The sequence below is a fragment of the Bombus fervidus genome, chromosome 16 (assembly GCF_041682495.2).
Source record: "Bombus fervidus isolate BK054 chromosome 16, iyBomFerv1, whole genome shotgun sequence".
Taxonomy (NCBI): Eukaryota; Metazoa; Arthropoda; class Insecta; order Hymenoptera; family Apidae; genus Bombus; species Bombus fervidus.
The window spans coordinates 847,866-875,084 of NC_091532.1; the positions used below are offsets into that span (position 1 = coordinate 847,866).

General features: G+C 32.0%; 3 protein-coding genes across 6 annotated transcripts; 1 reads left to right on the top strand and 2 right to left on the bottom strand.

Moving 5' to 3' along the window:
- The first annotated feature begins 4 nt into the window (after nucleotides 1–4).
- Eloa (transcription elongation factor elongin A) lies at nucleotides 5–26,735 on the top strand. Of its 4 annotated transcripts, none has more exons than XM_072019782.1 (10): nucleotides 5–206; nucleotides 609–880; nucleotides 1,193–2,169; nucleotides 2,975–3,144; nucleotides 3,245–3,414; nucleotides 3,499–3,590; nucleotides 3,682–3,881; nucleotides 3,973–4,252; nucleotides 5,053–5,154; nucleotides 24,044–26,735. In XM_072019782.1, exons 1-9 carry the CDS (start codon nucleotides 135–137, stop codon nucleotides 5,118–5,120), a joined length of 2,301 nt encoding a protein of 766 aa, XP_071875883.1. In that variant the 5' UTR covers nucleotides 5–134; the 3' UTR covers nucleotides 5,121–5,154; nucleotides 24,044–26,735. The 4 variants fall into 4 exon arrangements, with proteins under 4 accessions (XP_071875883.1, XP_071875882.1, XP_071875884.1 ...); XM_072019781.1 differs by lacking the exon at nucleotides 24,044–26,735 and adding an exon at nucleotides 5,235–6,783; XM_072019783.1 differs by lacking the exon at nucleotides 24,044–26,735 and adding an exon at nucleotides 5,269–6,783.
- LOC139995915 (P protein) lies at nucleotides 8,682–18,016 on the bottom strand. The gene is made up of 18 exons (XM_072019863.1): nucleotides 17,268–18,016; nucleotides 16,792–16,902; nucleotides 16,352–16,508; nucleotides 16,019–16,093; nucleotides 15,478–15,610; nucleotides 15,150–15,222; nucleotides 14,734–14,927; nucleotides 14,385–14,491; nucleotides 14,028–14,187; nucleotides 13,840–13,911; nucleotides 13,615–13,746; nucleotides 12,760–13,014; nucleotides 12,250–12,384; nucleotides 11,648–11,842; nucleotides 11,226–11,459; nucleotides 10,588–10,846; nucleotides 10,086–10,179; nucleotides 8,682–9,504 (listed from the first exon to the last, which is right to left on the bottom strand). Exons 2-18 carry the CDS (start codon nucleotides 16,880–16,882, stop codon nucleotides 9,417–9,419), a joined length of 2,454 nt encoding a protein of 817 aa, XP_071875964.1. The 5' UTR covers nucleotides 16,883–16,902; nucleotides 17,268–18,016; the 3' UTR covers nucleotides 8,682–9,416.
- On the bottom strand, nucleotides 18,253–21,974 carry LOC139995699 (amine oxidase [flavin-containing] A-like). The gene is made up of 8 exons (XM_072019400.1): nucleotides 21,772–21,974; nucleotides 21,306–21,523; nucleotides 21,074–21,170; nucleotides 20,377–20,495; nucleotides 20,047–20,186; nucleotides 18,918–19,403; nucleotides 18,313–18,456; nucleotides 18,253–18,256 (listed from the first exon to the last, which is right to left on the bottom strand). The coding sequence occupies exons 1-8, from the start codon at nucleotides 21,923–21,925 to the stop codon at nucleotides 18,253–18,255; spliced, it is 1,362 nt and encodes a 453-aa protein (XP_071875501.1). The 5' UTR covers nucleotides 21,926–21,974.
- Nucleotides 26,736–27,219: the final 484 nt, after the last annotated feature.

Below are 27,219 nucleotides of genomic sequence, written 5' to 3' on the forward strand. Positions count from 1 at the left end.
CCATCATCTGATTGGTCTACACAGATGTGCATTGAACTGATTACTGCATTACTATCTATTAGTTTGTACTTCATTGGTAGTGTATGAACAGCTGGATTTTACCAGGGGACGCCAATTAGCATCTGGCAACCGCAATGATGACTGTAGTGGATAAAATTAAGCATTATCAGCGAAGTATTGAAAAGTGTGACGATAATGAGGATAGGGTATGTATTGTGCACTAATTTCTATATTCTTCAATGTATACGATGATGCAGTTTTATTAGTGTAGTTGGGTTATAACCTCAAAACGAAATCCAAACACGATTGTGATAATAAATTCTACATTGTTCGAAAATTTCATTCATCCATATTATAAAATATGGAAGAAATATATTTATAAATTTGTGTAATATTTATTCTACTGTATTTTCATTTTGCTCTATTGCTCATGTAAAAAGCTAATTCTTTTTCAGAAAACAGAAGCATACATGTCTCTCACATCAATTTTATTTCTATCAATTTTAGCATTTATATGTTTGTATGGTATTTTATTTATAATTGTTTGACAGAATAGTAGGTCACAATTAATGTATTGACTATAATATATTATTTCAATTGTGTTACAGATACTTCATTGTATTTCAAAACTATCGAGTCTGCCTGTAACAGTGCAGCATCTTCAAGAAACTGGTGTAGGACGCACAGTAAATGCTTTGAGGAAATATGATGGTGGTATAGGAGATGCTGCTAAGGCGCTTGTTGCAAAATGGAAAGCAATGGTTGCTAGTGAAGGAACTAGTGAAGGTGAAGATGAAGATGAAGCATGTGTTCCTGATGCACCTGAGAGCTATAGTGACAGTCGTGAGTCTCCAAAAGGAGCTGAGGAGAATCCTGAAAGGTATGACAGAAAGAAATATGACTTTTATATAATCTTAATGTATGAAATGGATATGTTGTATATACAACATTATATATTGTAGCATGTAATAGTTGAATGTTGAAATAAAATATAAAAATTCATTTTATAAGATGCAAAATATTTTTTATAATATTAAACATAATATCTTGTTCTTTCTAATGGTATTTTTATTTTATTTTATTTCATTTTATTTTATTAATTTTTAATTATATTCATATACATATCTTAAGTAAATAACTATAGTATATAATATTAATTTATATTATATAATAATTTTAACTAATTTTTCAGGTATAAAACTGAAGGAGGTGGAAAACATGTTCATAGACATAAGTCAGAAAAGAACGAAATATCATGCAACAATAAATATACTTCTAAACATGAATCCAAATTGAAATCTGTTGAAGATCAGTCAATAAGTAATAGTGATATTACTAAAAATTCAACTAGTGATCTAGAAAAACAAAAAAAGCATGATAAAACTAAACATAGCCATAAAAATGAATTGGGAAGTGATAAAAAATCTTCAAAGGATACTAAAAGTGCCTGTAAGAAAGATGAAACTCACAGTTCTAAACATCGTAGTCATAGTAAGACTAATAACACAGAAAAACATTCTAATAGACCTATGGATAGTAATAACTTACTCAAAAGTAGCGACGAGGCTCATAAACGCAAAAGTGATGATTCAAATAGTATGAACAAAGAAAGTAAACGAAGGAAAATTTCAGATAGTGACAGTGATGAAAGTAAATCTCGTGTGTATCCTCATGTATCCTATAGTTTTGAAAAGCATAATAATAGTACCATATTAAATTCAGTTAAAATGAAAGAAGAGCCTAAGGATAAAGATATGTTAATTAAAAGTGAAATTAAACATGAAAAGAAAGACTCTCATGACAAATCAAAGAGCACCTGTAGCAAAAATCGGACTGATTCATCTAGTTGTAAATTAAAACAGACATATGAAAAACAGAAACATAAAAGTGATATACATACAAATCATAATAAAGATGAAACTAAACATAGTGATCAGCATTCTAATAAGGATTCTTCAGAATCAAAACATCACAGTTCCTCTTATAAGAAACATCATGATAAAAACAAAAATAGATATAAGAAAGAGGAGCATAAGGATGGGAAAGATAAAGACGAAAATAAAAGCAATAAAGATTCAAAGTATTCAAAACATGGATCAAAAGAATCAAAGGATTTGGTAAAATTGAAGCAAGAAATAAATGGAGACGAGGGAATAGATTGTCATTCAGGTTAGTTTACAAATATATTGTTTATAAATGTTTTTATTTAACATTACCTGTTACGTCACCCGAGATGGTCCGTGCGACGTCCCTTACGGTCTGGCCGCCAAGGCCTACACCTCGTTAGACTGACCTGCGATAAACCCAAGGGACCACCATAAACCGAATCTTCTTAGCTTAATTTCTATTCATATAAGTATTTTCGGTTAATGGATGATCCTTTAAACAGTCCTTAGGTTTATTGTAAGCTCTTACTAATTACGGAGAAAGCGGATGTTTGCCCAGCGAATTAGTTGATTTTTCCCAGGAACAAGGACACCCTTTCACATTTGCAGGATACTTTCTTCTCTTATTTTATTTATTTACATTCGCTATAACTAATGGGCATCGCGGATGGTTATCCTTACTTTTCTACCGAAAAGTGTGAACAACGAATTCGCGTTCTTAGTTCAAAAAGGGCACACCCACATCGAGCTTTCCTCCTTAATAGTACGAGACGGGTCTGTTACTGTTCTATCAATCGTCGGGTAATGAAGTCTACTGATCTTCAAATGGTCTCTTCATATCTTCGGGTCAATCAACGACTATACTTTCCGGTACGACGAAGTCAAACAGTTCCTGAGTACGCAACAAGTATTGTAAACTGGTGTAAATATATACATATTATATAACTGTAGACTACAGTTATATTACAGAACAAACATCCCTATTATCTCACAAGAAATAAAGGGATCGACCTGCACGTTCTTTTATTTTACTATTTTAAATCATTACTTTTGAAAAGTGTTCTAAATAGTGTTTTTTTTGTATACAGGTGCCAGTTTTGCAGAAGCATTAGGTATGTGTACAATGGCTCCGACATCTAAAAAACGTACTAACAGCTCTCCAAATACAAGTACAGCAAAAATGTTCAAAGCAGAACAATCAACTGCAAGTAATAAAAAGATAGCAGTGAGAAGTGAATCAACAAGTGATATTTTACAGGTACTTTGTGCTATATAATTAATAACATATTATATTACTTAAATTACAGTATATAATATAGTAATATAAATATAAACATAATGCACATTTTCTATTATAGACACCATCTCTTTTAACAACAAATATGAAGTTAGAGCCATTAAGTGTAGATTTGGCATCTACATTACCAGAGATTAGCCCTAATTACAAGCCACTGCCATATGTTAATCCTGTTCATCGCAAAGAAGAAGATAAAGCTCTTACAGATGTAATGTATGTTAAAAATCAAAGGTATGTTTTGTATTACTATCAATATATATACATATGGAAGCAATATGTTCATTTTTAATTTTAATTTTAATTTTAATTTCAAAGGACAAAAGTATATTCAGGAAATAAATCTGGTTATACAACAGTACCAACTTTGTTTGAGATATGTACAAGGGTATTGATAGAGAATATCGATGGTAGGTTACCTATGAATTATTTATGAAATAATGTATAGTGATCATTCTATAAAAATATTCTCTAAGTATTTCTTTCATTTGTTATTTGTAGCAATTGAATTTACTGGTGGTGTGCCTTTTTATATCATAAAACCTGTTCTTGAACGTGCAACAGCAGATCAGTTATTTATGTTGGAACATCATAATCCCTATTTGGTTGAAGACACAGATAAATTATGGCAATATCACTGTAATCGTGAATTTAGAAATAAACAAAGAGAAGAAATGGAAACATGGCGTGAGATGTATATGGTAGGTAGATTTAAAACGAATAATTCGCCTTATTTATAATATCTTAGTTTATTTCATATTCATTATTTCATATTCTTTTATTATTCAATAGCGATGTTTAGACGAACGAGAAGAAAAATTGAAAACGCTCACAGCTAATATAAAACAATCAATAGACAAATCTGTACCAGTAAGATCCACTAAACTTGCATATGTAGATAATGTTGTTAAACCTCCAAGAAATGTTCTTAAAAAGCAAGTTAAATATGGCACTGCAAATTCTGTACCTAATACTGTATCTACTATAAAAAAGAAATTAATTAGTGGTGGAGGACCAACAGCTGCTACAAATATTTCCGTTCCATCACCACCTGTATCACGTACAAAATCATGTAAGTATTTTTATACACGATGATAAATTACTGACATATTTTATAAAATATTATACATGTATATACGATGGAATATGCTGCATGGTTGAGGCATATAAAACAGACCAGCTGAATATCTTGGCTGCCCTTGGTGATAGAAAAAAAATGCATCAGACTGAACTTGCTTAGTGTCAAGGTGTACATACTCTGATGTAAATAGCTGATGTAAATAATAAATAGATGATGTAGATGATGGTGTAGATGGATGCGTAAAGGACATAGGGAGGTTAATTTCGTCTTTTTGAATGGAATGATATTTTTTTAAGAATGTAACCATCTATAGAGCTTTTAAGACGCGTATAATGACCTGTGATTCAAGGACATTGAAGATAATTGAAGGTCAACTGATGACTATGACTATGAAAATAGTTTACTTTTAGGAAGTGATCGAACATTCTGGTGATTTATTTATCTAATAATATATTACTAGTGCATTATTAAAAACTATTGATATTAGATTATGTACCCCTCGATGCCAAGCAAGTTTAATCTCATGCATTTTTTCCTATCATTAATAGCAGCTGAGATATCCAGGTGGGGCTAGTTTTATATGCATCACCTTGTGCACATTGCAATGATTTTAATTTTTAAAAATTTATTATCTTTCATAGTAAATTTTCGTAGAAAACTATTATTTAGCATATAAAATATAGAATTGTTTTTTTTTTTTTTAATAAAATAAGGTTCGAAAATATTGTAATATTTTAACATACTTCCTTTTAATTCTTGTTTTTAATTCTTCTTTTAATTCATTGTTACAGCAAAAAAAACAAAAGCACCACTAATGGCAAAAGCTTTACAATTAATAAAAGGGCGATATAAACGGTAGTTTATAAGAAATTGATTAACATTCAACAATTTAGGTAAATCATATGTTATGTTACAATAGATGTTAAGTGTAATATGTATAAATATTTTTTAAGAATTTGTGTATTTGAAACAGAACATATTCATGTGAAGTTCGCATACTGCTTCAGGTATACCGAGATTTATCAAATCGACTATGCCAATATAATCGCCGAATGCTTTTGTATCTACTGTAAAAATTATAATCGTTTCGTCATTATAACCGTTCAGTTTCGTCAGTTGTACAGTAGAAGGACACAAATGCTGAGATTTCTTGATAGTGCGAAAATTCGAAACGTTTTGTTACACAAAAATTGAAAATTGTAACATCTTTATAGAAAATTAATCAGTATAAATTGACAATTTCTAAAAAGTTATTATGACATCTAATATTTTTTATGTTTTGAGAGACACAAAGATCAATTGGAAGGTTATACGGAGACGAAAAATTTAATTTCGTTCAATGTATTTTATTAATGATGTTATTTAGAAATAAACTAAGAAATTGTTATTCATAAGAAAATGAAAAACTAAATAAGTACATAATAAATATGTCCCATTTGTTGCTGTGATTCTCCGATTTTTTTAGATTACAATTGTAAATATTTTTTGCGTGATCTAGGATGATATACATATACCAGTGTAAATGAATATTTTAAGAAGGGGAATGAAATTACAGATAATTATCGATAGTGCTAGGAATGTAATGCGTATTTTACATTTTTGCATGAGCCACAGAGTTTGGAATATGTATTCGTGACAGGGAAGCTGTTGTAGATTTATACATATGTGCGTATATGTATATGAAGTTAAAATATATTTATAAATAGTTAATGAAATATCTAATGCATTGTGAAGTAATTTCATTATCGCGAAGGGAAAGAAATAAAAGTACTAATTATACTTGGAAAATTGTAATAACGAATTATTTTAATAATCAGAAGTAAACATAATCAGTTTATATTTATATTTAAAGGATCGCTAGCGCATTTGATACGCTTGGAAATTTGAGGTCGCAAAAAGGATTAAAAACGTAGTTAGATCGATAAGCAAATAAACACGAATGCAGCGTATTAATATTTTTGTAAATGTTTATTTGAACAACAAATGATGATCGAACATTCTGTAATAATAATGTAATATTGTAATAATGTAACGAATTGCAATTTGTTACAGATATATGTATGTAGCGCGAAACATTAATTTTTTTTTATAATTCCTATTATATAACATATAGATGATATAGTATTTATATTGATTTAAATTATCTGTAATATATAATTGGCCGAACAAATTGTGATAACTTTGAACAAATTGTAAATTCTTTTAAATTAAATCGTTTTAAAATGATGTTTTTAAGGAAGTTCATATTCTGTATTGTATTCAAGCAATTCTATATGGATACATATAATAAAATAAAAAACTTAATCGAAATGTTAATTCGAACTAAAATCAGTTTTGTTTAGAATACAAACTAATTTTCTTTTAAAAACATCATTTTCATAACAATTTACTCGTTTTGCTATTATTGAAATATACGTGTATTAGAAAATTTTTAATGAATTTTGCCAATGAATTCTTTGAACTTAACAGAGGCTTTAAGGATGAATAAATTTTTGTCATGTAAAGTAATTAAAATAACATATGTATATAAAAACATGTCTGAAACATCATAAATAGTTTTACATCTGTTATAAATTCTTAAAACGAGGCAAAAGAATTCCATAGACGCATTATATCTTCATTGTAACGAAGAAGAAGCAAACGTTTGATCAATTTGCATTATCATCGTTTCATGTAATTAATTTTAATTAAGTCTAGTTAATTTTTTAGATTAAGTAAGTTATTCTTTAAGAAACGTCGCGTCTAATTAGAGTATTGTGATTGATATTAGGATAAATGGTAATCATGTACGTAATCAATTTTATATGTACCGGACCGGCGTGATCTTTTGCGGGGCCGGATTTCGGTTAATGCGCTAACCTGTCTTACGCCGGCCCTGCATATGCATATACAGTAACCTTTAAGATAATATATTTAAGTTGTATTTATGATACTAAATATTAGCGATCATGTAAAATATTTTAATTTTTATAGTAAATGTAATTTTAAGAATCAACATGTAAATAAGTTTAGGGAACCTCGGAAATCCGAAGGCTCCGTACAACCATTTGCGTAAAATTTAAACGTTCATATCTAAATATTTGATTCCGCCTTTATATCCATATTGTAACTTACGTTAATTTCTATACCTGTTTCGTTTTTATAATGCTGATTTTACTCTATCGTATAACGCGTAATACATAACGCAGACCGATATTCATAAATGAACTATTTTACATACTACGTTTACGTTCGACTGCTTAGTACGTGTTGTGTGTTAAAATTTCAGGGTTTCAGTTTAACATGTATCGTGCAGCTGAAACTAATGGATCGAAAATTCGAAAAGTTACATTTCAAAATACTTAACCATAGAAAAATATCGACACGTTAAGTTCCTTCAACTTTTTATACACCTACATATTTAGATCATAATCATCATTGTCAGGGATTATTATTTCTTATATATATATATATATATATATATATATATTTTTTGCTTGAGCAATGGGTCAAAAAATCGTAATCGGTATTGATATTTTCGAAAATTAACGAAGACGTACATAAATGTATGATATCATACTTATTTTTTACGAATCTTTTGTTTATATTTAGGTTTAATAATAATAAGATATAAGATATAACAATATTATATGAAGTAGAGTATACATACAAATATATGTATGTTGACCAAACATAGTTTATTATATTATTCTCAATTACGTTTATTTACGACTAATTTCATTTAAATACAAGAAATCTCTCGTTATACAATTCCTATAATTTGTTAGATCTTCATCCCTCGAATTGAAAAGTTAGATTTGTACATGTATAATAAAAGGCAATAAAACAAATATCTATCTAAAACGAGACTACATTATTTACACCCATCTGTATGTAGCACATGTATATATATATATGTCGGAGATGAAGGGACAACGGGACCCCCGTTGGAATCACTCGGAAAAATCCGAAGGCTGTAGCGATTATAAAATAAAACAAACATAGTTATTCGAAACTCGAGACAATGAGCTTGGGTTCGAGCCGACGACAGGTCGCCGAGCGTAGCCAATGGATGAATGGGATGAATGTTCCATCTAACGGAGACGTGGAATTGCATAGCCCGCCGTTAATGACTCGGCCGTACCGATATTTGGCAATAAACGACCTAACGGTCCCGTAGTTAACGACATACGGATGGTCGCCAGAGGGTGACGCATCGTACACAATTGGCAGGTAGCCTTTGCTCTATTAGCCCGTATACCTGTCGCCTGTTATGGGATTGTCTTCGAATAATCCGATGACCTGGTGCCGTGAGGACACCTTATATAGCTTTGCTCGACAGCTGATCCTGTATTTGTGACAATAAACGATATCATCGATTGTACAACGACGATGAGCGACCCAGGCGCAGATTCTTTACACGCCCCAAACCAAAGTCCCAACTCAAACCCGACATATATATGTATGAACATTATATGTATTCACGACGTTCATTAATTAATATGACTAATTGATATAGTGTTAACGATTTAAATGTTAAAACGTTGCGAAAAACTTCTTCTTTACGGTTCATAGATCGGTGAAATCAAAGGAAACGTAAGAGGATTAATTTATAGTGATTAATAATATAATTGATTTGTGATCATTTGAAACGATCGAGTTAAAACATCGCGTTCATCGCAATCATTGTTAGATAGAAAATAATATTTCTATAAATATTACATAACTTATTTTACGATTTAGTGTGCGTAATTAATATCAATAAACATTTTCCAATAGAAGTTTACAAATGATTTTAGGTTTATTGAAATATATAATTAACTATTGATCGTACAACGTGGAATATTTATTGCTACGTATATTATAGCTACGTTTATATCTTGTGTACTTAACAAAATTAAAATCTGTTTAGATAATTAGATCCATCTTAGGCGATATTAGGCGACATCTTCATATATCTTTTATAACTAAAAGAATTAGAATAAAATGAAAAATAGAGTGAAATTATTATAAAATAATTGCTTATCCTTATTTATCCAAGTTTTATATAGTTTATACATTGCTGTATCATTAATTCATCAAATATTACGTAAGAACCTAAATAGCATCATTCGATTCCAATAATTTTGATATCTTTCCCGCACGAGATTATCAAACATAAGTTATAACAATTACATTATCCGTTCCAATTGAAAATGACGTGAGCGATCATTAAGTACATGGTTATTGTCATAGCACTCGTCAGCATAATTGGAAAGCCCACCCTGAAATAAACGTATTGAAAATTATTTGTCGAAGTAATTAAATTATTACAACACGAAGAATGAATTAGCGACAAGCTCTTGTGAAAATGATATACATTTATTCGCGATTTAGTATTCAATCTGAATTCGAAATATCATTCACGATCAGAGTATACGGTATTTGATATTGGACTAGTTAATAGATATTTTGTACGATTATATCGTTTATTATCGTCTCGTGTAAATTAAAACGAATTAAAATATAGGTCAAATCAACTTTTTCATATGTATGTATAATGTTAAATTATGATATTTATATCAGATATTAGCCTTACGTTACGAATTTAATAAATAAATAAATATTCGCAATTTAGACAAATTTTTCAAAGTGCAACACGTTAAGTAAAGTATTATTAAATATCTGTAATAATAAACTAGTAACTGTGGAGGTAAATATAACAAGTAGTTTAATCACAATGTATAATCGTTGCATTATAATACTATTATCATTAATATTATTTTCGTACGTATTTTTTTATATTTATTGTATTATATATTTTTCTCTATTTATAGAAATAGAAAGTGTATAGGAGCGCACTTACTTGAAAAATTGGATAAAAGAGAATTTGTATCCATGTTGTTCCGCAACTCCTACGCAAACTACATTAGCAGTAGCTCCAATCAAAGTTCCATTTCCTGCAAATATTCCCATCCATTCAACTACATAAATCACAGTAAAATTCGTCTTTATTAATTTCTTCACTTTTGCAAGAAAACATGACAGTGATAGCAGAAACATCATGGTCATACCGTTAGATCGGTAAATTACATTACGCTCTAGCCGATAGACAATTAAATTGATTGCATTGAAAAATAATTTTAACAAAATTAAAGACTTAAACGTCAGTATTGATTTTTCAACACATTTCGCTCTAATTGCTATATTTGCTTTACTGTATCTTATAATCCTTAGAAGCAATCATTTATTTGTTTAAACAGAATGTTCATTAGACGTTTCAATTTTCATTGCAAAAATATGTGCCATTATTTTTACAAATACTATTATTAATTACGTCAAAATGATTATCATGCAAATTTCTTTACCTCCCATACAAGCGCCAAAAGCTAAAGCCCATACCAGGGGCTGCAGTGGCAGTTTAAGTTCGTTATTTTGAGCCAAAGTAGTAACGACTCGTATCATCATCGTTGACAGAGGTACGTTGTCTACGAATGCACTTGCGAACGCTGACACCCAAAGCAGTAGCAATATAGCTACCGCTAATCGTGACTCTTCGTTTACAGATAGGATTATTTTTTCTGTTTGTTTTCCTATCCAAGCAATTAGGCCCAAACGCGATAATGCCTGAAGCATAAAAGTTATAATTATTCGAAGTATTTACTTGATGCAAAAATTTGAGGTCAGGTATAATGATCAAGCTCATTATGTTTATTCGTATGCTATGGCAAAGTCTTAGACACGCTTCTTTTATAGAAATGGTAAATGAGAAGAATTTGTAGGAAGATATAATACACATAAATATTAGGAATTTTATTATCATAAGATATTTTTTCCTATTTTTCTATTGTATGTATTTAAGTACATGCACATATGTAGATATAGCAGTACTCTTAAGCGTTTTATAAATATCATTTTTATACTCGTCTTTTATAAAATGTTCTAAAAGTAATAATATAGTAATATTATAGTATAAGTATATGGATAATTTCCAAGTATTTTATACCTCCATAAGAATAAATAGCGATGCAAAAAATAATAAAGTGCTCCATTCTACGCGCGCCATGAGACCATCCAAATCTTCGCTGTCGGCTAATATTAATAACAAAAGAACGCCTAATAAAGCGGTCCAGCCTAGTGACAAGTGCAGATTTGGAATACTGTGCAGAAAAAATAATGTGATCACAAAGATCAACGTAAATCCAGATTTCGCTAGTAACCACTTGTCTCGAATAGGATACTGTAACATAAAATTGCGATTAAAGTAAGATTTAGCGATTTATAAAAGCTTCTTTTCCGCTTAAATCTTTCTTCCATAATATTGTAATTAGCTAAAATAAATGTTATAATTATTAGATAGGTTGTACGTATAAATTTAAAAATTAAATTAACAAGTACGTATACGTGATTACAATAGTCGATATTTACTTTTTCTTGAAGTTCTTCGAGCGTGGTTTTATATGTTTCAAGGGTGACGCTGCCTGTTATTAGCTTTTTTTTTAACTGCGAGAGTAATCGTTGGACCTTTTTTAGCAAAGTCTCTCTCACTAAATTTTCGTCCTTACTGTAACTCGACAAACTCGCCGCAGCTCTTTGCCAAATGGCAATTTCATGTCTTAATTCCTAAAACGATCGCATAAAGAAACCCGTTAGATATTTTTTATATTCAGCTACTTTAGCAATCTATGAGAATCGAACTTTGTCTTTGTATCGTTAAAGTACGTAAAAAGTCTACGATCTAAAGAATTTTTAGCTTATTTATGATAACTAGACCGCGGATATTTATGCAAATTTGTGTTTTCACGAAAACAGAAGGAATAAAAGCTAGGCAGAAATTTGTTTCATCCTCTAAATGAATACTTAATACATATTCTAGCGACTACTGTTTATATGTACATACGTATTTTGGACATTTTATATATCTTTGTATATTACGCTATACGCGTACTGTGCATTTTTGTGCTTTTCAATTTGGACGTATAAAAATTCGCCGTCAAAAATCTAGAGATAACAAATGAGAATGTTCGTACCTGTACATCTTGTGGTTCGGCGAATTTAAGAACAGCTATGTCTCGGAAGATAAATCGCAGCTGGACAAAAACTACAAGTATTACCAATATAACACCGATGCTCATGTGCATTGTGAATGTACTAAAATCGATACCCTAAATAACAAATAACAATATTATGTATCAACGTTACCAAATTAAATGTTATCAAACGTATCAATATTATAATTCTTAATTTTATATAATAGCAAGTATCTTTTAATTTTATTCTGTGAATTTTCTCAGTTACGATTTCATTTCATTCGCAATTAAATATAATATCTTCAGTTTTATATCTCGTTTGTAAAATAAATGCTCGTACGGTATTTATGTTACCAAAAAATTATTTGTATGTAAATTATATACTTGGTATATTAAGTAAACGTTAAAGCAAAGATGAAAGTAAAGTTGAGTCGAATAAATTATTGTACCGACGTAACTTAATCCTTAGTGAAATATTTAATAGAAATTGATATTGAAAGTAATGCTTACGTTATTAATAACATCGCGATTCGATGTAATAATTACGTTAGGCGGATCGCCTATCGGTGTCATAGCACCCCCGATATTAGAATAAACCACCATCGATGTCAATATTGGCACTGGATTTATTTCCATTACTTCGCATAATCTAATGGTTACCGGTGTCATTAACATCACTGTCGTAACATTATCTAGGATCGATGAAACGAATGTTGTAAAGAAACATAGTGTACCTACGAGTGGCCACAGCTTTCCTGCAGTTATCTAAAGAAATTAAACGAAATTATATTTGTAGGAGCATATTTCAAATATATGTATAATAATATGTATGTACGTAGCGAAAAGATATTCGATATTACGTTATACGTAGATATAGGTAGATACAGGCTCCGGTCTAATAACATACACAAGCGAGTATAACGCGATTCTTTATGAACGTAGAATAATATTTCTCATGTGAAGCTTCGTTTCCGAGAAAGTCGCTAATTACTTGGCTAATTACCACCCGAGTATGAATGAAACAATCAGTATGTGGAATATAATTTTTCCGTTTATGTCTTTGTTTAAAAAAAATAGAATTTGAACGTGTTTCGTTAAGAATTGGTTTAGTACAAGCATATAGTAAATCTTCAACGTTATTTTATCCGAAAACAAAGGGTCTTATTCATTTACTTATTACGTACATATAGTTACTCATTTATGGAAATACACGTTAAACTTTAGTTTAGAAAATTGAACGTGTATGTATAGAATTACATTATCGCGTATGTCATGAATTGAAAACAATGCAATTGTTCGATATTAATACTTAATTGGGTATACATATACGTAAGATGTATAAACTTGACGAAGGAAGCAAGTTACCTTGTAAGCATAGACTGCTAACCAGTCAAATACACCTGTTTCAGCGACTACGCCGACAAGAATCATCATTGAGAATAATAACAATAATGTATCGACATCTATCCAAGACATTAATTCATTCATAGTTGGTCTCTGGAAAAATATCCAACATATAATATTTCTGCCATAAGTGAACGTTTCTCTACAAAATTTTCCCAAATATTAGGTTTTTTTTTCTTATATTACCTCGTTTATAGTTGCTAATATCGCGATAGACATAGTCGAAGCTAACATGGCTGCTAAAGTTCTATGTACAACCTACGAATACCAATCGATTATGAACTAAAATCATTTAAATCACATTTAAAAGCATAGATAATAAAAATCAAAATACTAACTAAATAACGAATAGATAGCTCATAGTCGCTAATTACCTCGAATACTATAAGTATATATAATCCAAATAAGACTGCCGCAGCATACGCTATTCCGTCATCTTTGTTCATTGACGATAAATCGTAACTGATAGAGATGGCAAAACTGGATTTTAGATTTGTTTTCAATTTAATTAATATCTCACCGCATTCTAGAGTACTGTAAAATATAAAATATTAAGATATATAAAATACGTATATAATAGTAGTTTTGTATAGTATTCGGAAACATACATACTAGATACTATGTAATAAAATTGAATTAAATTAAATTGACGAGTTACGTGTTACGTCTAATGGAAAATTTAGCAGCAGAGAGTACAAATAGTAATTTAATCGTAAGATTATTATACGTGCCTTTCGTCGATATTTTCTAAATTAAAAACTTTTTGCTGCCTCTGTCCAGGAAATATATCTATCAATTTCTCCGGAAGTATTGGTAAAATCCATACATCGCTTATATTCTATGTATGCGAAAGATCATGAATTAGGACGAGTCTGTGTTTCTCTATTTAAGTATCAATTTATATATTAAACATAATATAGCGTGATATTTGTAACTGTATTATGAATGTATTATTAAGAGAAATTTTTAGTTAAAAAAGAAACGTATTTCCAGATAAAAATGACAAAAAAGAAGGTTCGTTAAAGATATGGAATATAACAACTGTCTGTCATGTAAATTAGATTATATACGTATATTTACCTTAATCTCTTCAGATCCTAATAAAAATTGATTAGTATTATTTGCCTGACCGACGAGTAGTTCTAACCATACCATTAAATATCTATCAGATACATTTGTGTATTCTATCGGTTTCATTTTTATTGGTGGAAGTAATGACCCTTCTATCATTAAATTGATATGTTTACTAGGAATTTGACCAAACATTTTGTAGCCTACGAACATTTAAAAATTAATTTAACAGTGACAATCGTTCTCTCGTATGATACTGAAATTGAATTTAAAAAAAAGTTCATGAACATTCTTGTGATAAAAATGGTTTAATAATATTGTACGATGCAATGATCTATCCATCCATCATGTTTCGAAAAATATGTTTACGCCTTTATCGTTTTAATTATTTCAATAATTAACCAAAATTGTAAAGAAAGGGATACTTTTTATTTCTCCACTGGGTATTGAAATTTGGTGCAACGCTTCGATCCTTTCGCTCTTAATTATCAGTATTAGCTAGAATGAAAAAATACAATAATCTTATACGATATCTGTTTGATCGAATACCAGTAGATATGCACAGAATATTAACATATAGTTGCATAAATCAAAAATATGTTTCTCCGTTTAATGTATTTTTGTATTCTAAACTGTTATCAATTGTTAAAATTACACTTATCTTCGCGATTAATTATTTTCTTCTCAAGTCAAAGCTTAGTCATAGAAATGTCTTTTAATACACTTATAATTTGTTTTAGTACTATTACTTACAGTGAATATTAGCCAACAGCAGCATAATAAGATTAACTTGATATAACGATAAACCTTGTGTTTCGTTTCGTTGATCCCTTGTGTAATTGTAATATCGTTATTCCCATCTTCATCGCCTTTTTTACTTTGCATTCTACGTGTAACATTCAATAAAAATATTATTCAGCTATTTATATAAACTAATTCTTGTTATTAATATACAATATCATAATCTCAAATAATTAATAAATAATGGGTAAATATTCCAACTGTGTTTGTTATTGAGTTAATTGCGTTTATTACTGCTTTTGGCGAGGAAATAATACTTAAACAACGATTCGTTTCACTTATTAAATGAAATATAATGACGTAATAAATATGTATTTTATTTCTGACATTTTATATATTTTTCCATATTACGTAATACATACATACATTCTTGTACATCATATAAATTCTTGTACTTGAAATTTACCATAAATACATATATGTATATACACGTTATATTCACGAAAACAGGTGTTTTTAATCAAAAGTAAAGGAAAGATCTTGCGTCACTTACTTTTGTGGCAATGCAGACTGTGTCCCAAGAGACATATTTACTACCAGACAGTCTTTCTTCGCTCCATCCAAAGATCTGGAATAGATTATTATTATTTGATTTGAACGTTCACGTGAGATCTACTCTTTAAAATAAACTAATCAAACGTTGGATATATTAAAAAAATATACATGTACGTATACTCTATCAAAAATATAAAACACAAAACGTATAATAAAAATATAGCAAACTATCATAGTATCTAATATGTATAACGGGACATGTGCTTTAATGATCGTAGTAGCCACTTCTTTATGTTATTCTTTTAACAAAGCACGTTTAAGGAATATCCACCTTCCTTCTATAGTTTGATGAACACGATCATATTCTTTTTGAAAAACTGCCAAACTAGGATCTAAACGTATTGCTTCTGGTAGTTGACTCCAAACGCGGAGCACCTCTTCTGGGATTTGACCGAGTATTATCGAACTCGTAATAGATGATGGAGTTACTGTAATGTAACGGACATCGTAATGTTCATTATGGATCATAATCTATGTTGATATCGTATATTAATTATTATGAAATCGTGGAAATTCAAACTGAATTAAATGAAATTATAATTTCTTCCGCAAACATGACAATCTTACAGTTTGCGAATAGTAACTTTACAGTATGAAAAAGAAGAAAAGAATGGAAGCAAAGATTTCAAATTAAATTGATAAAAGAATCAATTACATTGTCCTTAATCTACTCTGATATATGTCAATGCGTGGATGTTATTGTGATGTTACCTGGCGTACCACGGCTGCATCGAGATCCTTTCCTGAGGAACGATGGTGTCCGCAATCCTATCTCATCTTCGCTTGTATCTTCTTGAGACATTGCGAATCGATGAACGATCGCTAATCGTAAATAAATAAATAAATGTATATTATCGATATTGCATGATACCAACAAACGTATATATGTATCTATTGTATATTACATATAAGGTACAGCCTCGATTGTTAGACAGCGGAGATATAAGATTATTTACCAAAAAAAAAAAAAAAAAGTGTAAAGCTTTCGTGAAGTGAAATAAATTACAAGGTGGTTTGAAATTTTTAAATTTCAACTTTCGTATCGACTGTCCACTTTGATTTAATCGAACGAAGAGGATAATAGAAGCCGGTGCGATATTTCGTGTTACCAAACACGATCTTGGAGAAAACATTTACTCGAAGAGAAAGGAAAAATTTCCAAAAAATTGCTTAGAAAAATCACTTACAGCAAAGGATCGTAAATGTATGGTATATAAATTTGTTCCCGTAATGTTTGGCGTCGCAGTTACACTGCGGTTGATGAATTTTCACAAAATATGATACATTTTAATTTTAATCCACCACTGTACTCTATTTCTGTACGGACAGGAAGACTAAGAACATGGAATTGCGTTTGATATATATCATGCTAAATTGTAAATATAATATCTTGTTTTTGTTGGGGGTCATATTCAATGTTTACGTCTCTACATGAGTAATATACATATATACATACGTACGTATGTACGTATTTACTTATAACTCTATTTAGTTTAATACGAATTACCCTGCATCTAGGTCGGTTGTGATTACATTTTTCGGTATAAAAGTATGCAAAATTTTGTTAGTGCCTATCATAAAGTTTACTTCGAAGAATCAAATAAGAATCAAATAAAATATCACCATTAAAATATGATAAAGTATGATAAGGGATTAGTTTTATTAAAATTTAAACTTCTAATATGTGTATCGTAACTATTTTATAATAATAATTTCTTGGTTTAGTCATAAGCAATCCTTAAAAATGAGACAAGTACAGCAACGTGAAGAAGTATTCCAAGATATTGTAAAACACACATTTTCAAGGAATATGGCTGGTCTGGTCTTGCCTTTATTTTAATCTTGGTGCTACTGCAAAATTGAGAAAGAAAGAAAGAAAAATTGAAACGTAATATTTATCATACGAACGCTATCGGAATATTAAAACTTATTTGATTCTATATCAAGTAGATACTACAAAAGAGAAATACCGATTTAGTATTGGTTGGTACCTAATCGATATCGGTTTATGCGGTCGAAAAACAAAGAAGGAAATTTCTATGTAAAGTGATTTTGTGAAAGCATATTGTATGTACGTATTACTAAAAATAAATAAATAAAAAGACATTCAAGACATAAGTATAAAAATATCGCGTTAATCGCTAAGTATCAATAATAATATTATGATAATTGTTAACTAAAAAAGAAAGTATGTTTATTATTTGCACAAGTGGCATAAAATAAAGTATATACCCAACACGAGACATTTCATGAGAAGAAAGTGCTTGTGGTCTAATTCGCCACAAAATTTCGTAAGCTGCAACTTCACCAGCTTGGATTGCACCATCTATCGTTCCAGGCCAATTGATAGCGTATTCGCTCGAAGCAAAGAAAATTCTTACAAAATCGATAAGTTTTATTAGAAACAAATACGTTTTTCACTTATCAAATCAGCGTTCGTTTTACTCGAGAGACATAATAATTCAATTATTAATAACAAGCAGAAATTAATAATATTTTATATCGTTACACGGCATATCGTATATTTTACGTTAAGAGAAATAGTAAAGCAAGTATGTAAAAAACATATATAGAATACGAAATAGGTCCGACTGTCTATGTATAAGATATTAAATTTTTAAATATCAGTCTTACGGTACTACTTTACTCACAAACTTGGAGTTATTTTTATCACCGAATTAGCGGACCTAAAATTATGACGTAACCTTTTCCATCTTTGGATCTCAGTCATTTTCTAATCTTATGACACACTCAGTGGTAACTAAGTTCCTTCCTTACTAGCAAAAATGAATGTGCTTTATCTTTGATTACATTGATATTTAAAAACATCCTCATACCTTTCGTAAGAAGCTTCTGTATGATTAATATAATCCTGAATGGGAATGGGCTTCAGGACACTCATAGGGCAACCAGGTTTCATTTTATCATTTATCAATGACTGATCGAATTCTTTGTATCGTAAAAATCTCGATGCTTCGACAGTTTCGTAACAATCTTGTAACGTGTCAAACAGTCCTCTCTTATGTGTCTGTTCGAGGTTAGGTTCGGCAAGAAACCCAGCGAACACGATTCCTTCCGTGTTGCCTAGAGTTGCATCGTAAACGATGTTTAAATTGTTACTAGAATCCCAAGTGGTGATAATATCCTTTGCAGAATTGGATCTCCAAAATGGTTTTTTATAAAACACATTGAAAAACACATTTTCTGCCGGTGTGTACAATGTTTCGATATTTATTGAAGAGAGAGATGGTTCGATAATGATACTGTTCTGCATTGATGGAGGTATCGCAATAACTACGAATTCGCATCTGTAAAAAATGATATTAATCAATCGTATTTAAAAGTATATACGTACAATGGTTCACCAAACTGATTTCGACGCTTGTTATAGTAGCTTTATGTATGTACATAATATGTGCCTATTGTGGGTGTGTATGTGTGCGTTATGTTATATGAAACACTTTGAAATTTCGTTATTAAAGCATAATGAAATATTTCGTTATTATATTGATAAAATTTGGGCTCAATTTGAAAATGTATATAAAAGTTACATAAAAATTATTGCGGACATACATTTGGTAAAGAATTAGTATACCTACAACAGGAATAGTTCCTTAAAAGTAAGATTACAAAAGTAGAATACAGATGGTGTCACAAAAATGTTACGGTCTATTATTCTATATAATATATATAATGCAATCAGTAACTGACTGTTTAAATATTTTGGTAGTTTTTGCGAAGTTTGCGATATACGTGTAAATATCTTTTAACTTTTATATACATATCGTTATATTACATTTTGTTAATCGAAATATGTTCATAAAATGTGTATTTATTTCACTGTGCATATGTATTTATCGCTGAAGATACGCACGAGATAGAGCTACCTCTGCATCGTTACAATTCCTTCAATTATCGATTTCTTATAAAAATATATATTTATTTTTGAATTATTAAAATGTATACCTGAAGTAATTCCTTGTCGTAGACACATAAGCTCGATCATCGTTGAATGTAATTTTACTAACTGGCTCTACGTATCTTATCTTTCCATGCTGTCGTAAAATATTCTTTAATAGTATATGCGTGATCTTACACATACCATCCTGCAGAAACACAATACGAATATTACAAACAATTAATCAAGGTAGGAGTTCTTTTTCCAAGCAAAGGTCAATAACTTATCATAATTTTGTTGAAATATCTATACATCTTACAAAAATGATCGTGTATGAATTCTATTCGTAATTTACGTGACATTATTATTCACGATATATGCATAGCGTAATCTCTTACTTGCACGAAATATCGATTACTATCACCTATCATAATTTTCAATCGATTTAAAAAACCTGATGCTCCGTTCAACATAACGAAAAACCAAAGTGCTGAGACGTTGTTGAGGTCTCTTACAGCTGTGAAAAATTATAAACAATTTTATTCATTAAACATTAAAAAATTATAAACAGGTTTATTCATGTTCCGTTCAATTTGAATTTTCTTAGATATCTTAGATATCTTTCTTCGTAATTACTACGTTACTTGCTATTTTTCATCTTGAAATTTACAAATACTATTAGATTTTACTATTATTTAGTATCACGTTTCGGTAATAAATTCGTTCGTCCTTCACGACTGTCTTTACATTTCGAAGAATGTAAAAATACACGTATTTGAATATTTTGGCGAAAGATATACGTATATTAATAAATAAATAAGGTAAATAAATTATTTCTTGGTTATAGATAGACTTTATATTATAATAACACTTGATATGCTCTTTTAAAAAAGGAAGAATAAATTTCCTACTTCGCCTAATATACCTACATATATACATACGTACATATGTAAAGGCATATATTTATATGTTTTATAAAAAAAGAAATAAAATTGTTTAGTAATTTTTGTTAAAAGTTTGAAAGAAATGTACCGCATGTGCTGCAAATATATGCTCGACATAGTGATCGTGCATACGGGAAATAAACGATTTTACGTAGTAGTTGTTCAACACTAGTCTCGGCAAGATACTTAGCTTCTTCTTCGTTCCCCGTATAATTACTAAATTTTGAGTTTAGTACACTTTCTTCGATCTAAGTGAAAAATAAATTTTTACGTATGATATATCGAAACTACAGTAAAGTAAAATACTTTAATTAATTTTATCGCTCGTGGTAAGGTATCGAATATATAAAGTTAAGTATAGTAGATATATCGATTTATGTTACCGTTCGAAAAAAATCGTGAACCTCGGCTCCATAAAATTTCGGTAAAATTTTAAACCATGTATCATTCGTGTACAGTACTTTTTTGTTCGTCTCGTTACGGGATGCTTGATCAATTTTTATATGTAACCTCTTCACTAGATCAGTCACATGTTTTTGCAAGGAATTGGCGTGATAAGTATTGCTAAAGCTTTTTTGTAAAATGCGCCCTCCTATTTCACCTAATTTTAGACAAGCCTAATAAATATATTTGTAACAAAGATGGTATTTTTAAATCGTAGGAAGGATAATTTGTAAATTTTAATTAATGGTTTTCCACCCATGATAGCCTTTAAGAAGGGTTAATAATAAAAACAATTTGCTGAAAATAATCACAGATATCTCGTATCGAAGATCGAGCAAGGATTAAGATATATTTTTAACGTTTCAAACATTGACTTTATATTTTCTGATTTGGAAAAATATTTACTATTTGCTTCGATGACTAATACATCTAACCCAGTTTCTTTGCTTAGAATGTTATATGCGCACGTAAGACCAGCTAAACCTGCTCCTATAATTATAACATCGTAATCGTTCTCATCCTCTCTAACAGATTCCTCATCGGCAAAATCAGCAGCCATGTGTTCCTTGTCGCTATTTCAGTATTTATAGTTGTTTAAATGGAACCGCAAAAAAGACTTGTGGATAATTTTTCCAATTTTATCTGAAGTTGACTGCTTAAACGCTTAAAAGAGTACCCGTATCGTAATAATAAAGAAGAAGCGCTTCGTGAGTTGAATTTAATTGCTGGCTTCGTTTATAGCTCGAAACAGTCTATAATACATATATCTGATTCTCTATTCTGATATCTTTGATTTCAGAATCAAAGTTCTATTTTCTATTACGAGATCGTTGCAGTTCAGTTAATAACGATACTAATATTTCAGTTAAAGCCGATCATTACCGACTACTAACCGCTAATTGCAAGTAGCGATTTAGTCGCGTTAAAGAATGTAATTCGCTTCTAGTTGAAATCGATGAAAGCTACGAACCTTGTTACGACGATAATTTTTATACGAAACGAAACAATTTGCCTACTGAAAATTTATTTTCGTTATATATTAACGCTAGACTCGGAATAATTTAAAAGATATCGCTCGTCGATTATCTTAACGATTATACCTTTAGTCGAATCTAACAGGTCGTTCGCATTTTCACCTATCTATTTTATGTAAAATGTTTCTTTTTGTTCATACAGCGACGCTACCAACTGGGACGAGGAAATCTACAAAAAACGTACTTATCGTGCTTCTCTCCTTTCAATTGTTCTCAAAAGTCTACCACGATACTATCGACTATCACCGATGCGATGTAGGTAATGGATAACGGATTTCTCTGCATCCTGACTATTACCTGACAATTTCATCACGCTAGCAAAATGACGCGAACTTTCACGTACAAATTCCAATACGCAACAGCTCAAAAATAACGGTCACCGTCGTCTCGAAGCAGTCAGTCCCTTGATAATTCAAGCAACTTTTAACTGCAACCTTTATAACTCCCGCGATGGCCACCTCCTTTTCCACCCCCCCCTGTATTCCCCTTCCTTCCGGTTCGTCCTAGAAGCGTTACTTTCTTCCACCCCCTTTACGACTGGTCTACTCTCTCTTTACGGAGCTGTACATCTTAAATAATTGATCCTAACGTAGTTGCCAGTGTTTTTATAACTGTTTTACCGCCGGCTGTTGCCGCTGTGATATACATTATTTAGCCGTCGGTTTTTAAACTTAAGTCCCTGGGCATGGAGGTGTGAAAACACCCAAACAACTATCGGGGATCCTTTTTGATAAAAGTATACGATTCCGAGCTTCGTTAATCCCCTTCTTGGGTGGACGCGTCGTAAACGTTGCACGGCTTTCTTTCAATTCAAACCAACAATTACATTTCCTATTCCTATTTCATTTCTCGTTTCTTTTCGGGTCAAGTTCTTCAGTTTTTGTTTCATATCCGTTTACTACTTTGTGCTTTACATATTGTACAATTTTTTTCTTAATCCGTTAATCAGGTCATTCCTTAACTGCAGACTTTCATAATCATGGAGTTAATAGTTAATAAAGACAAATTAATTTTATTCCTTTTTATTATTTATTATATTTATCTTGTATTAATCTAGACTTTCAAACTGTATTTTACTAATTCTAATTTTTGGAAATATGAATATAAATGTTGTTTGTTTGCAACAAAAATGAAACTTTGCGATAGAAGATGTAAGATATACACGTAGGTGTAAATCACCGTTGGCATTAACATCGCAAGTCTCTTTCTATCAACTTAGAAGACCTTTCTTAACCAAATTTATAATTTAGAAATTAAGGAATCCGAAGATAAAGAGCTTATCAAGAATTTGATAATATTTTCTGCAAGGTTTGACAGTTACAAACATCGATTTTATTACCGCTTACTGATTTCTAAAAATCAGTTTAATCGTCTCGCAATATTCTATTATACGTAGCTATGATAACGACGAAGAATAAAATCGTTCGCAATTTTGTACTTATAATCGAGGTTGTGAAAAATTGGTAAATATTAGGATATTTTTCCAAGGATTCAACACTTTCAACAAGCATTTGTTTAACGATAAACAACGAGCAAGAATCTTTCGCCAAAATCATTCTACAATTTTATAATTTCCATGATTCTTTCACCGTGTTCTTTTCTATGTTTCTCGATTTTATTCACAGGATTACTTGTTTTTTTAGAGAAACCCAGAAGAGGCTGCGTTGGAGAGAGCAGCTTCGCCAGGGGATGCAGCTAGTTGGTCGCGAGCACCGCCACTTCCGGCAAGAATGAACTTTCCGAATGCTGAATGCAACGTCGTTCTCTTCTGGAAAGCACTTTGACAGAGCCCCACGGGTACATTACTAGGATTGCCGCCACCAATTGAACTCCCCCGACTCGCCGTTCATGGTTCAGCCCGGGCCTCGGCTCCCTTATGTCTGCAAACAGAGCCGCCCGAGGCGACACTGCCGTTCAGTCAATCGCTCGATTCAGAAACGATGAAGCAACTTGCAGATTCTCCATTGTTGACGGTATTTGACTTAGCCGCGCGTTGCGTTGGTTCGTTGGCTGGGCGCTGATCTGCATAATAGCCATTAAAGCCGAAAGGATTGGGACTCGCACGGCAACGCGACGGGATAAGTTTTCGAGCCAGAGTCAAGCAGCCTGATTAAGTCTCCTCACGCGAAACTTTGGCACGCTCGTCGTTACTTAGCTACTAGGGAGAGAAATTGATTAGATATTCTAACGGAACTTTGGTCGAAACTTTCTTTGACGAAACACGTGTTTTCTTCGGCCGACCGTGAGTCAGCGACAACAACCGGATTCGCTGTTACATCCGCCTCTTCGGTTTGCTGGAGAATAATCGATTTCTAAAAGTCCGCTCCTCTGGTCCTACTGCTCTTTCCACCGTTTTATATTGGGAAATATTTTTCTCCCTTTATCGTGTAATACGCGTATGAACGAAAAATCATAGGTGGCGGAAAGAACGAACGATCTCGTATGATACGAATCGCCGACGAGTTCGTGTAAAAGAAATTCTATTATACCGGAAGGAGCTGGAGGCCGAGGTCACGGTAAGAAGTTCTCGTCAGGTACCGCTTGCAGCCGAATATATGGGCGAAAAGAGGTTACAGATTGCATATTACCGAAATCCACTTTTCGAGACGGCGAGCTCGATTTCCGGTGGAAGGTGGTTGCTAACGCACATGGTTGCTCATAGTCTCGCTTTATACGACCGAAATTCCGACTAAGATGCAAGAGGACACAGAGGGCAGCGAGATGGAAGAAGCAAAGTAGCGGCGGAGAGGGCGGGCGGTACACAGGGGGAAGGGAGGAATTCGTAATATAGAGGGCCGCTCTACGACCCCGTTGGGAGGAATTCCGGGGTACGTTTTAAATTGCTGCATCCCCAACCTCCTTGTTTATGTATGCTACCGTGTTTCTTATTCTTGTGCGGCAGCGAAGGAGAGAGCGCGCGCCGCCCTAACTTTATGTGCACAGTGCCGGCATAAGTATGCAATCTATGCGTTGGTGTGACCGTATCCCTGTCTGCGTGATCGTACACGCGAAAGCGCGAGGTCTATGTATTCCACGAAGGGAAAGGATGTATGAGTGAGCGGCGCGTACACGCGATCGCGCACCCTTTACACCAGTTTCTATGTGGCCGCTTGTATGTGTGCGTATTGTACGGTGAAACGTGGTCCTACGTTTCCTCGCACTCGCACCGTGCCGCTGCTACAGCCTCTCCCCACGATCCGGCCGCCGTTTTCTCCCGTGAATTCTTTTCGCCTTCCGAACCGGCTCCACGCTCTTTCCTTTCCTCCTTATTCCCCAACTTCAGACCCGACTTCAGAGCTACCCCTCCTGCTATCTACCGTTGAGTTGCGTCGGTTGCCTTTACCATGTATCTATCCTTCTCCTTCTCTCTCTCTCTCTCTCTCTCTCTCTCTCTCTATCGCCAACCCTCTTCCGTTCCATTCCTACCTTCCGGCCTCAATTGCTGTAATCTATGGCCTATACTGGTGGATTTAACCGTGGAATTGAGCCACGGTGATTTGTACGGTTTATTAATATTGCATCGGTGTCGGGGATGGAACTTGGCCATGGGTTTTCATAGATTTTCAACGACGACCGGATGATTATATGCACGTGAACGGATTGGGATATCGAGTGGTCGCGATGCACGGTTCCATGTAAACCAATTTTCTGACCGTGCAATTGCGGGACTCGTTTCGCCGAATGTTCTTCTATCCTGCGGCGTCGGTGAAAACTACGGAATATTTATAAGGTTTGATAGATGTACTTACAGCAATTTTTTTAAACTTTTTTTTATCCTCTAACAAACACGTTAAATACGTTAAATTTTGGAGAATCCGACGTTACCACTTATATCGTAAACAATTGTATTTCGTTTGATCGGGTTTTGCAAAAATTGCGTCACTACGTTTTATCATATAGTTTCTTATAAATATAGGTAGATTCATAATAAGTGGCGGAAAAACAATAACTGATAGAACGTATCAATCCATAGCATCGAGTAAATATTTATCAGCGTTCTATAGATTGCACTCTCTTGGGCTTAGGCTCACTCGTTATTTCGCTCGTGCTTCGTGTTATAGGAAATAGATTATTGCGCTGTGGTTTCATTGGCAGGAAATCACGCTCGAAGGCAATACGATCCTGACGTGTATCACTATGACACCGATAACGCAATGAATATTATCATAATTTTGCGATATCAGCTTTCTTCGCTTTGCTGCAGTTTGACAGCAAACGATCTCTCTTCGTACGACTAATTAGAGATCGTATCGATGTAAATAACAAATTTATAACCTACGATAATATTACAACATATTCTGTGTAAAGAATAAATACACACGTTTTCACGTTGAATGTATTTTTTTATTTTTTTACCTTCCCTCTATAAAATTCACAAAAAATGGAACACAGAACAGGGAATGACACAGTGATAAATAGGATTATTTGAAATACGTACTTATTCGTCGAGAAGAAATCATCTTATGTGAACAAATATTTGATATTTAATAGAATCTCGAGTAACACGTATAGAACATTCTCCTTTGCCAAATTTACACTCCGTAAAAGTTATTAGTACGGAATTTTTATATATAATGTTGATGTACTTACCTGTGTTCACAAGCGCGCGTAACTTTTCAGTTTGTACACACGCGTATATTTTATTTATAATGTTTACTAAATGAACGAACAAATAAGTCGAAAGATTATCAACAAATTTTATTTGTTGTGACATTATATGAAAAACTATTCTTTATAAAATATTCAAAGGCTGATTTCGAATAAATTTGAAGGTAAAGTGCGTTAAAATGTGTGCGTGTATCGAAAGTTTCATCTTTAA

Coding starts and splice junctions, on each gene's coding strand:
- Eloa (XM_072019782.1), top strand. CDS start 135: ATGATGACTGTAGTGGATAAAATTAAGCATTATCAGCGAAGTATTGAA. Junction 207..608: donor GTGACGATAATGAGGATAGG/GTATGTATTGTG, acceptor ATTGTGTTACAG/ATACTTCATTGTATTTCAAA. Junction 3,882..3,972: donor CATGGCGTGAGATGTATATG/GTAGGTAGATTT, acceptor ATTATTCAATAG/CGATGTTTAGACGAACGAGA.
- LOC139995915 (XM_072019863.1), bottom strand. CDS start 16,882: ATGTCTCAAGAAGATACAAGCGAAGATGAGATAGGATTGCGGACACCA. Junction 15,223..15,477: donor GCTGTTGGCTAATATTCACT/GTAAGTAATAGT, acceptor TTTTCATTCTAG/CTAATACTGATAATTAAGAG. Junction 13,015..13,614: donor TAGCAGTCTATGCTTACAAG/GTAACTTGCTTC, acceptor TAATTTCTTTAG/ATAACTGCAGGAAAGCTGTG.
- LOC139995699 (XM_072019400.1), bottom strand. CDS start 21,925: ATGGCTGCTGATTTTGCCGATGAGGAATCTGTTAGAGAGGATGAGAAC. Junction 21,524..21,771: donor ATTAGTCATCGAAGCAAATA/GTAAATATTTTT, acceptor GTCTAAAATTAG/GTGAAATAGGAGGGCGCATT. Junction 19,404..20,046: donor ACGACAAGGAATTACTTCAG/GTATACATTTTA, acceptor ACGATTGATTAA/TATCATTTTTTACAGATGCG.